General features: G+C 59.7%; 2 protein-coding genes across 2 annotated transcripts; one reads left to right on the forward strand and one right to left on the reverse strand.

The window, feature by feature from the left end:
- Positions 1 to 756: 756 nt before the first annotated feature.
- Positions 757 to 5,398, reverse strand: LOC117310687 (paraneoplastic antigen Ma6E-like). The gene is given in 3 exon segments (XM_033850384.2): positions 757 to 2,631; positions 2,633 to 2,922; positions 5,248 to 5,398. Coding segments are annotated over 2 exon segments (2,094 nt in total). The 5' UTR covers positions 2,852 to 2,922; positions 5,248 to 5,398.
- Positions 5,399 to 7,932: 2,534 nt separating this feature from the next.
- LOC109552754 (melanoma-associated antigen 8-like) lies at positions 7,933 to 9,191 on the forward strand. Its single transcript, XM_019951264.3, has one exon. The coding sequence runs from the start codon at positions 7,994 to 7,996 to the stop codon at positions 8,765 to 8,767; it is 774 nt and encodes a 257-aa protein (XP_019806823.2). The 5' UTR covers positions 7,933 to 7,993; the 3' UTR covers positions 8,768 to 9,191.
- The last annotated feature ends 1,796 nt before the right edge of the window (positions 9,192 to 10,987 follow it).

Raw genomic sequence — 10,987 nt, forward strand, 5'->3', positions numbered from 1 at the left:
CATGCACATTTCCACAACAACAGGCAGCGCTGGGCCTGAATCTATGCCCAGAAAGCACACGTTGAGCTCACGACACTGGCCCACAGAGACCAGAGCCTTGGCTGGCACGTGGCGCACCTCAGGGCTCTGCGGGGGGACGATGGCTAGGGTGTGTGTGTTGGGGGGAGGGGAGCGGGGGCTGGGGGGTTCCTTGACACCTGGGTCCCTCTGGGGCCTACAGGGACACATTTGGGCTTGCCAGTACAGGGAGCAACCTGCCCCAGGGGATGATGAATAGGGGTCCCCTCTCAGGAGGGAGGCCCAGGCACCTGGAGTGGCCCCTAATATGGGGCCAGTAGGCTGCCAGGCCTGGCCTCCCCCTGCCTCCAAGCGTGGGGGCCCTGGGGCCTGCTGAGCCTACTGGCCCGAGGTGGACCCCGGGGGGCTCATCTCTGCAGCCCCGTCCTCATTTCCCGGCTCTTCTGGGATGGGCTTGAGCCCCTCCTCGGGGGTCTCCTCGGCCTCCTGGCCTCCTGCCTGGGCGAGGCCCTCTGGCTCCCAGCCAGGACTCCTGGGGCCACCGGGGAAGCACTGCCCATCCGGCCAGGCATGGGGACCCCGGGGGCATCTGAGGGTCCTGCCTGACCTAGGCCCGCAGGGGCGGCAGCACTTCCATCTTCCTGAGCGGCCGTGGACGCCTTGCTGGTCTCCCCAGGGCCAGGGGCTGCCCTGGCGGCACCATGGTCTTCAGGGGCTGCCCTGGCGGCACCATGGTCTTCAGGGGCCGCCTCGCCAGCCCTTGGCAGTGCCGGCAACTGCCGCACTGGCCTCCTCACGTGCCGGGTGGTCCTCGGCGCTCCCTTCCTTGGAACGGGCGGCCTGGGCGGTGCTATCTTCACCGGCCGGGGAGGCCTTGGTGCCATGTGCAGTGGTGCCTGCGGTGATGGCCTCATGGGCCGGGGCGGCCTGGGCGGCTGCTGCCAGGACTGCAACGTCCACACGGGCCTCTTCCTGCCCTGGGAAGTGCTCCCTGCTAGCCGGGTCGGCGTCCCAGGCCTCGGTCTTCTGGATGAGCCGCAGCATCCCCGCAAAGCCGGGAGGCCTCCTCATCAGCCGCCGCCTCCTCAGCGTGTCCCGGAGCGTGTCGTTCAGCCGGGCCCGCGTCAGCACCTGCCGGGCGCGCGCCTGGTCCGCCATGGCCGGGTGGATGGCCCCCTTCTCCAGGGCCGACTGCAGCAGGCCTTCCAGGCGCATCACGTACGCAGAGAGAGTCTCCTGGGGCCGCTGGGCACAGGTCACGAACTTCAGCCGAGCACTCCCCCGGGGGTCCTTGTTCCCAAACACCTGCACCAGCGCGGCCAGGCAGTCCTGGGCAGCCAGCTCGGGATCTTCCGCCAGGAGGCCGCGCAGGAGGTCCAGCGCGGGGCCGCGCAAGCTCTCCACCAGCCTCCTCCTCCTCTCCCTCTCAGACACGTGGCGCCACAGGTGCAGCGTGTGGCTGGCCTGCTCCAGCCAGCTCTCAGAGGACCCTTCCCCGTGGCCCGGCTCTTCCATCCCAGAGAAGGTTCCCAGCTCCTGGTAGCCCATGCTGTCCAGCACGGGCTGCGAGGCCTGCCTCCACTGCTGGGTCCCGGGCCCTGCCTCACCCATGGCGCCTGCCGCTGTCACAACTGCTTCCTCAGGCGCAGCCGTTGCCCCGCCCGTGGGTCCTGCCATACTCAGAAGTCCTGCCACGCCTGCAACATTTCTGTAACCTGCAGCTCCTTCCTCATCTGACTCAGCTCCTGCTTCACCTTCAGCTCCTGCTTGACCCTCAGCTCCTGCTTGACCCTCAGCTCCTTCCGCACCTGCAGCTCCTTCCTCACCTGCAGCTCCCTCCTCACCTGCAGCTCCCTCCTCACCTTCAGCTCCCTCCTCACCTTCATCTCCCTCCTCACCTGCAGCTCCTTCCTCATCTGACTCAGCTCCTGCTTCACCTTCACCTCCTGCTTCACCTGCAGCTCCTTCCTCATCTGACTCAGCTCCTGCCTCACCTGCAACTCCTGCCTCACCTGCAGCTCCTTCCTTGCCTGCAGCTCCCGCCTCATCTGAGGCTCCCTCCTCACCTGCGGCTCCTGCCTCACCTGAGGCTCCCTCCTCACCTGCAGCTCCCTCCTCACCTTCAGCTCCCTCCTCGCCTGCAGCTCCCTTCTCACCTGCACCTCCCTCCTCACCTTCATCTCCCTCCTCACCTGCAGCTCCCTTCTCACCTGCACCTCCCTCCTCACCTTCAGCTCCCTCCTCACCTTCAGCTCCCTCCTCACCTGCAGCTCCCTTCTCACCTGCACCTCCCTCCTCACCTGAAGCTCCCTCCTCACCTGAAGCTCCCTCCTCACCTTCAGCTCCCTCCTCACCTAAGGCTTCCTCCTCACCTGTGTCTCCCTCCATACCTGCGACTCCCGCCTCCCCTGCAGCTTCCTCCTCCCCTGCAGTTCCTGAGTGACCTGCAGTTCCTGCCTCACCCGCCCTGCCAACCACTGCTTGTCCCTGGGGCTGCGCAGGGCAACTGGGTCTATCCTGTGAATCAGCATCAGGGGCCTGGGGCAGGCAGACCACAGTCCAGGGCCCTCCCTTGCCTGGTATTTGGCGGGGGAGCAAGCTTCGATTTAAAACACTCAGCAAACTCGACCAGGGCAACACTCGACCCCAGCTCCTTTCTGTAGACCTTGCCCAGCACTCGGTACCTGCCCAGGGAACGCAGGGCAGCCTGCACAGCCTCCTGGAATTCCTGGTCTTTGCAGTCATCTGGGATTCCCAGGATGAGCAGAGATCGCTGAGCGTTCACGCCCATCGACCTGCACCAGTCCCGCAATACCGCCAGAGCCATCGCCATCTTCGAGGACCTGAGGGTGGGGGGAAGCGATCAAACAGGTGTGCACAGGCTGTTGAAGTGTGGGAATCGGCCTGTGGGTGCAAAGAGGAGAGAATCATGTTTGTGCCACACAGCCCACCCTAGTGCCCCTCACAGCAGCAGCCTGGAGCACCTCCCTGCCCTGTTTGGTTTGTTTGACTTTAGGAAACTTTTTTTATAAATTACATTTATTTACAAGATAGAAGGCTAGGGACTTCCCTGGTGGCGCAGTGGTTAAGAATCCACCTGCCAGTGCAGGGGACACAGGTTCGATCCCCGGTCCGGGAAGATCCCACAAGCCGCGGAGCAACTAACCCCACGCGCCACAACCACTGACCCCAGCGCTCTAGAGCCCACGAGCCACAACTACTGAGTCCACGTGACACAACCTCTGAAGCCCACATGCCTGGAGCCCGTGCTCTGCAACAAGAGAAGCCACCGTAATGAGAGGCCTGCGCACCGCAACGAAGAGTAGCCCCGCTCGCTGCACCTAGAGAAAGCCCGCGCGCAGCAACAAAGACCCAACGCAGCCAAAAGTAAAAATAAAATTTAAAAATAATAACAAAAGAGCACTTGTTGCGTACGACTCAAGAAACAATAATAAAGTAAAATAAAATAATTTTTTTAAAAAAGACAGATAGAAGGCTCGTCACCTTTTCTACATTTCTGCCCTCAGTTTTAGGAAGCTGCCTTTTTCCCAAGGAATTTTTCAAGTCTTCCAATTTGTTAGCATAAACATTTCCATAATGTCCCATAATATTCCCCTATATCCTCTTTGTTAATGTACATCTGATCCGTAACGTTGGCCCTCTTTCATTCCTCATATTGGGGATCAGCGTTCTTTCTATGTTTCCGTGATTCATCGTTCTAGGACTTGCTCGGTTTCCTTGCTCTTTTGAAAGAAGCGCATGGCTTCGTTCACCGTGTCCATAATTTGCTTTCTATCACTGATTTCCTCTCTTAGCTCTCTTATTACTTCATTTTATGTTTCCTTTGCTCTTCTTCTTCTAGCATCTCTCAATGGACTGTTAGCTCACTGATTTTATGTCCTGACTCTTTTCTAACAGAAGCATTTAGAGGAATACAGTTTCCTCCTGTCGCTTTTTGCTGCCTCCCACTAATTTTGGTAAGTTGTGCTTTTTTAGTATTCACTTGGAAACATTTTCTAAGTCCCTCTGTGATTTTTCTCTTTGATCCATGGGTTTCCCAATATTTGAAGATATATTATCATTAGTACCATCAAATAAAATTCCCCCGTGATGAGAAAACTTATCATGGAAACTTGCAATACTGCTAAATTTATGGAGACTGTTTTACAACTCTGGTATGGCGTGTCCGGGTGAATGTGCAAAGCACCCTCGTAAAGAATCTGTGTACTCTGTGTGGAGGCCAGGGTCTTGCCCTGCCCACCGACCTCTGCAATTCCTGTGCCACCCGGACAGAGGCGACCTGAAGCTCTCGATGCCTAATGCAGTGGGCCAGAGCCCCTCCCTGGACCCCCACAAATCCATCTGCCATGGCCAACAGCCTCCACCAGATCACAGCAGCCCCAGCGCCTCCCCCTCTCAGCTTCACTTACGCCCCCCCCCGCCCCCGTGGCCAGGCGGCTCCTCCCCGACCCCTCGCACTGCATCCCCTCCATACACCCTCCCCCACCCACCAGCTGGTGGCGCTCCGCTCTGGGCCCTGGAAGCCGGGCGCCCCGCCATGCGTAGAGGTCAGACTGCCTCTCTCACCTCCCCACACCGGGGAGTCCTCCCCGGAGCACACTCAGCGCCAGGGGCTCTCGCTTCTCGTACCCCAGACGCAGAGCCCACCCGTCTTGCCCCCGCCCACCCGGGAGCCGGAGCCCCCTAACTGCCACGAGCGTCCTCCCCCCCACCCCACGCCCCGCCCCGCCGGGAGCTCCCCTAACGCCTACCGCACCCGCGCCCGGGAGTCCTCCCCATCGACCCCCGCCTCAGCCAGGAGTAGCTCCCCCTTCCTCCCGCCACACGCAGCAGCCGCTAGCCCTCCCCTCCCGTCTCGGCCCCGGGGGTGGGGCCCGCCCGTCCCGTCCCGTCCCGTCCTCCCCACCCCCGCAGCCAGTCGTCCTCTCCTCTGGCCCCCAAGGCCAGCCCCACCCGACCAGCAGGAAGCCCTCTGCTCAGGCCCCCCCCCCACGCTTAGCCATTAGCCCCACCCTCTGCACCCCGACTCCAGAACGCCCCCCACCAGCCACCCCGGAAGCCAGCGGTCCTCCCCTCTGACCCGCTCACTGGGGGACCCTTCCCTCAGCCCCCCTTCAGCCCGCTACCCTCCGCCGCCGCTCCCCCACTCCCAACCGAGCAGCCCGTAGCCCTCCCCCGACCTCCACTCCTTCCCGGGGCCCCCGGTACCTGCGGAGTCCAGCCCCCGGCAGAGCCCCCGCCTGTCTCCTGACTCGCTCTGACTCTGTGGATGGCTCCGGAGTCCCGCTCACGAGGGGCTGAAGAGCTCGTCTCAGCAGAGCAGCCAGGAACTGTGCCGCCGACTGTCCCAGGCACTCTGTGCGAACGCCACGTGGGCTTCCGGGTGCTCCCGGAAGCCCCAGGAGGATGAGGGAGAAAGTTCTAGACGTCTCTTTACCGAGAAACTGGTTGGATCAGAAGAGCACGTGAGGAGGCGCTCTGCTAAGGAAGCAGCAGTAGCCATGCGCACTGAGGGCCTGAGGTCCCAAGGCTTGGCGCCTCCGGAAGCGAAAGACACGCCCATTGGCCTTCCACCAATAGGAAGGCCTCCTGCGAGGCTGCGGAGTTGGGGGAGCGAACTTGGCGATGCGGAGCCCGTTGTGGCAAGTACGTCCATTTGTCTTTACAGGTGGTTTTCTACTGTGATTGATAATGTCATAAACCTATTCTTATTTCTTTGGTTTGTTTTAACTTTTGAATTTTATTTTATGTATTTTTTTATACAGCAGGTTCTTATGAGTTACCCATTTTATACCTATTAGCGTACATATGTCAATCCCAATCTCCCAATTCATCACCCCCCCCGCCCGCCCCCACCATTTTCTCACCTTGGTGCCCATATGTTTGTGCTCTACGTCTGTGTCTCTATTTCTGCCCTGCAAACCGGTTCATCTGTACCATTTATCTAGGTTCCACATATGTGCATTAATACACGATATTTGTTTCTCTCTTTCTGACTTCCTTCACTCTGTATGACAGTCTCTAGATCCATCCACATCTCTACAAATGACCCAATTTCGTTCCTTTGTACGGCTGAGTAATAAATAATAGTAATAAAGCTCTTCTTTATATGGACTGGTTTCTTGTCTAGCTGTATCAACTAGCCATCTTCTCACATGCCACAAGAGGATGAGGCAGCCGTCTGGGGCCTCTTTTATAAGGGAGGTAATCTCATTCATGAGGGCTCCCCCCTCACGGGCTAATCACTTCCCAGGGCCTGAGGGAGGACTGAGGGGAGCCTGGACCCCAGGACAGAGTGGGACCTGGGAGGCCAAACGGCGGGATGAGCACGTGCAGCACTTCCTGACATCCGGGTCTCAGAGACGCTGGGGAGGGGAGTACGGGGCGGGGTCTCAGAGAGGCTAGGGAGGGGGTATAAGGGGCGGGGTGTCTGGTGGGCACTGCGGAGAATCCCAGGTTCTGTGTGGAGTCAAGGTGAGGGCCCTGAGGGAGCACTGAGGGCAGCCTGCAGCCCAGAACTCAGTTGGCCCTGGGAGGCCGTCACGTTCAGCACTTCCTGACATCCGGGCGTCAGAGAAGCTGGGGACCTGGGATAAGGGGCGGGGTCTCATGAGGGCAGAGGGTAAAACGTCAGGTCCCTGGTGGACTAAGGTTAGGGCCCTTAGGCAGGACTGAGGAGACCCTGAGGGAGGACAAAAGGGACCCACCAGATCACCGCCCTTGCAGGTGGCCGTGGGAGGCCCCGGGGCGGGATGCGCACGGTAGGCCTGTCCTGACGTCCTGACGTCAGGGTCTCGGAGAGACTGGAGACCTGGTATAAGGAGCAGGGACTCACACTGGCAGACGGGACAATCCCAGGTCCTGCCCAGAGTCCAGCCTGCACGCGAGGAAGGAAGGACTGAGGACGTTAGACCCCGACACAGGGAGGGATCCTTTGCCCTTCCACGGGGGCCTTGGAGGCGCCAGAGCGCGGTCAGCAGATGAGATGTTTCCTGACCTCTGGGTCGGGGTCCTCAGGAGGTCAGGTGTTTGGTGTGAGGGGTGAGCCTTCAGGTCCACAGAAGGTGGACTCCCAGGACCCCGAGGGAGGACTGAGCAGACCCCCAGCCCTGGAACAGGGGCCTCAACAGAAACCTGCCCCTGTGGTCAGCGCTGGGAGGCCAGGCAGGATGTGAGGAGGAGGTGAGGACCCAGCATCTCCCCATCCTAGGACCCTCGGGAGGCCCTGGGCAGGTGCGGCCACCTGTGGGGCCCCCTCACTGCTTTCTGTTCAGATTCGGGGTCCTGTTCTGAGTTTCCCCTCCGGCCTGCAAAGGGGAGGGTCCAGGCCCTTAAGGGGAAACAGTGAGCACGACGAGCGACCCCGAGGGGACCACCCACCCCAGAACTCAGCACTGGGGGGACCTCACAGAGTCTGGCCCAATCCTCCTACCAGCACCGAGGCCCAGAGCTGTGCCACAGTGTACACAAGAGGTGCGCCCTCCATTCCTCTTACAGGGGCTCCAGGAACCGGGAGGCGAAGGCCCAGGTCTGAGGACCGTGTCCTCAGGGCACAGAGCAGAGGAGGCCCAGGCAGCGCCAGGAGCCAAGGGGAGGTGCGTGCCCTGAGTGTGTACCCAGGGGCTCCCCCTCCCAGAACAGAGGGGACCCCACAACACCCAAGTCACCCCACCGCCCTGTCAGCCCCAGAACCTGGGGCCGTGCTGGCTGCACCCTGAGGAGCCCCCCTCACTTCCTTCTTCAGGTTGGCAGGGGACAGGCCACCCGGGAGGAGCGCCCCTGTGAGGCCCGAGGGCAGCCCTTGAGACGAGACCTGTAAGTGGCCTTTGTCAGGGCTGCCCAGGGTGCCTTTCTCCGCCGAGGCCGCTCACACCCCCTCTCTTCCCAAGGTACGAGGTCCCCTGCCCACACTCCCGTGGGCGGCCCGACCCCAGTGATCAGGCCTCCGGTCGAGATGAGTGAGCTCCGCCAGCCTGAGGCCGACCTTGAGGCCCCAGTCCCGGCCCAGGGTCCTGTGGAGGCGCCGCTGCTGGGGGCTGCGGGGGAGGAGGCCGCATCCCCCTCGTCCTCCGCCTCCCCTGGCGCCCCCTCCTTCTCCGCCTATGCCGATCCCTTGTCCCGCGAGGCACTTGTTGCGCTGATGGCTGACCTGGTGGGGTTCCTGCTCGTCAAGTTTCGTACCGGGGAGCCGACCTCCGAGGCGGAGATGCTGAGTACGGTCGTCCGGGAGCATCGGGACCACTTCCCCGTGGTCTTCTGCCTCGTTTGCGAGTGCCTGCAGCTGCTGTTTGGCGTGGACGTGGAGGAGGTGGACCCCCGCCAGCGCACCTACGTCCTGGTCCCCACCCTGGGCCTCACCTGGGATGCAGTGCTGAGCGACTGGCAGCGCACGCCCGAGGCCAGCCTCCCTCTGCTGGTCCTGACCATGGTCACCCTGTTTGGTGACCGCGTCCCTGAGGAGGAGGTGTGGGGAAAGCTAGGCACCCTGGGGTTTTGTGGCGGGAGGGAGCTGCTCACCGAAGTGTGGGTGCAGACGGGCTACCTGAAGTACCGGCAGGTGCCCCACAGCGACCCTGCCCGCTACGAGTTCCTGTGGGGTCCCCGGGCCTACGCGGAGGCCAGCGAGTGTCAGGTCCTGCAGCATCTGCTCAGGATCAATAGCATGGCTCCCAGGTTCTTCCCATCCGTGTCTGCAGGGAGTGTGAGCGATGAGGAAGAGGGAGCCTGAGCCAGTGCAGCAGCCAGTCCCACGTCCAGCAGCTTCTCCCGTGGGGCAGGAAGGGGGGCTGCTCCTTCACTCTGAGTTTGAAGAGGGAGCGGTCAGCCTTCTAAGCAGTGAGAGCCGGGCGAGTTGGGGGAAGCCGGTGTGCAGCATTTTGGGTTCCTGTTGTGTATGTTGACATGGACTTCCATGTCTGTTTTCTTTAGGAATTTTTCAAATGTTGGTTCTTTGAATAGAAGACTAAACAAGCTTCAGTGTCTAACTTTGTGTATGACGTTAATCCCACAGGTATTTGCACTAATTCAGTTCAAGAACAAGAGTTTTGCTGTTTTGTAAGAGAGGTTGGGAAATCTCCCAGTTCGTTTTGTGACCGTGTACAAGATAACAGGGAATTGGAATCAGAACTGCTCTGGAAATGTGGAAGTACTTAGCAGTGCTATAGATGGGAGAAGAAATAGAAAAATAAGAGTCATTGTTGTTCCAATTCTTGCTTCCCTGTCTTGTCTGTCATTCTGTAAATAAAACGAACTATCTCTGTTGAGTTGGATTTGCACGGGTATTTTAAGAAAGTAGGAGAAGGTTCATCTGCGTCAATAAGCCCCCTGCCCACTGGCTTGTTTATTCCGCAGACCTCCACGGAGCCTCTGCTCTCCGGAAGGGCCTGTGTTAGTAGCGGGAACGCTAGGAAAAGCAGGACACACCCACACCTAGAGTGATGGTCTAGGAGCCACTGTCACATGAGGAAGGTGGTGAGACGTCCCCTAAGTCCCACAGAATAAGACAACATGGGACGAGGCGGTGGGGCTCCAGGAGCGAGCCCTGGAGTGTTAAGTGCCCCGAGCCAGGGCACTTCGGGCCTTTGGGAAGTGGGGGTTCCTTCTGTGGGAGGTGATGGTGATGAAGCTGGGTGGTGGCAGCAGCCAGACATGCAGAGGGTGTGTCTTGGGTTGCAGGGGAAAGTCTGAAATGGGACATTGCTGTGAGATGTCCTTCTGGGTCGTGGATAAAGCCGAGAGAAATCTCGCCCTGGGGCAGGAAGGAAGGGGTGCTGGCTCTTGTTGCATTGCAGTGGGCCACAGTGAAGAGGTAGGTGTTTCATAGCCGCCATCTGCAAGGATTTCCAGAGAAATGAGGGTCTTGCTCTTTGAAGCCCTGCTCGGTATTCCCGGGGCTGGCCCTCCTCTCCCTGCCCTGGGAGAGCCAATTACCAACTGTATGGAAACGACCATTTTAGTCACCTGGAGTTTCCTTTGGCCACTTGTGAGCAAGGTCTAGATTTCAGTGGGATGAAATGAATGAAAATAGGGGGTTTGAAAGAAGAGAGGCTGCCGAAGTGGAAAGGAGTCGCCGTGTGACTGGAATCCTGGGAGCTTTGCGTGAGCTGCACCCAGCTGGGGAAATCACCACCCTTCCCTCCATGCCGACAGACACACACACACACATCCAAATTGAATAATAAATCCTCCAGGAGTAAAACACACAGAACAGCAATTTTGACTGGTTTTCTATTCCGTTTCCTATGGAGCTGCAAATTCTCTGAGATGTCATGAAAAGAAAGCAATTTCCAGAGGGGAGAAGGACAGAGTCTGGGATCAGAATAATACTAGAAATAAGTCCTAGCCACTAAGAAGCAACGTCCGCCAGTGTCCCCGCGTTCAGGCAGGTGCAGAAATATGTCGGCATCAGAGACCCACAGGTTTGGGCTGTGACCTGGCATCGAAAGGAAGGGGCAACTCCTGGGCCTAATGGGATTGGGAGGTCACTGCAGTGGGAGGTGCAGACGGCGCCGGGGGCTAAAGAGGCAGCCCTCCCTGCTGAGCGCCGTACGACAACGTGAACATTACGTGGGATCCTGGATTTGAAGCACCTGCCATATAGCAGGTGGGCACTTGGAAAAGGTGGAGAATTTCAGGGCCAATGGAACCTGCTCAGACACTCCTGCCGGAAAAGAAGGGGATTTTGTCATCACAAATGGTAAGCACTCCCGGGGGAAAGCAGGGATTCCTAGTGCCCGTTCGTGCAGTGAACTGACTGATGGGGGGCAGTGCTAGCCCAGGGACGGCCGTGGCAGGCGGCGCAGCAGCGGCCGGGACACGCCAAGAGCGCCCCAGGGACATTCAGGGAGACACTTTTCAGGGGGGCAGCAGCGCCCTCCCCAGTAGACTCTGGACGAGCACACATCACCCCGGCACACAGCCAGTCCTGACCAGGGCGGCGCAGGGCACA

Source organism: Tursiops truncatus, unplaced genomic scaffold (genome assembly GCF_011762595.2).
Source record: "Tursiops truncatus isolate mTurTru1 unplaced genomic scaffold, mTurTru1.mat.Y mat_scaffold_129_arrow_ctg1, whole genome shotgun sequence".
NCBI classification, from domain to species: Eukaryota; Metazoa; Chordata; class Mammalia; order Artiodactyla; family Delphinidae; genus Tursiops; species Tursiops truncatus.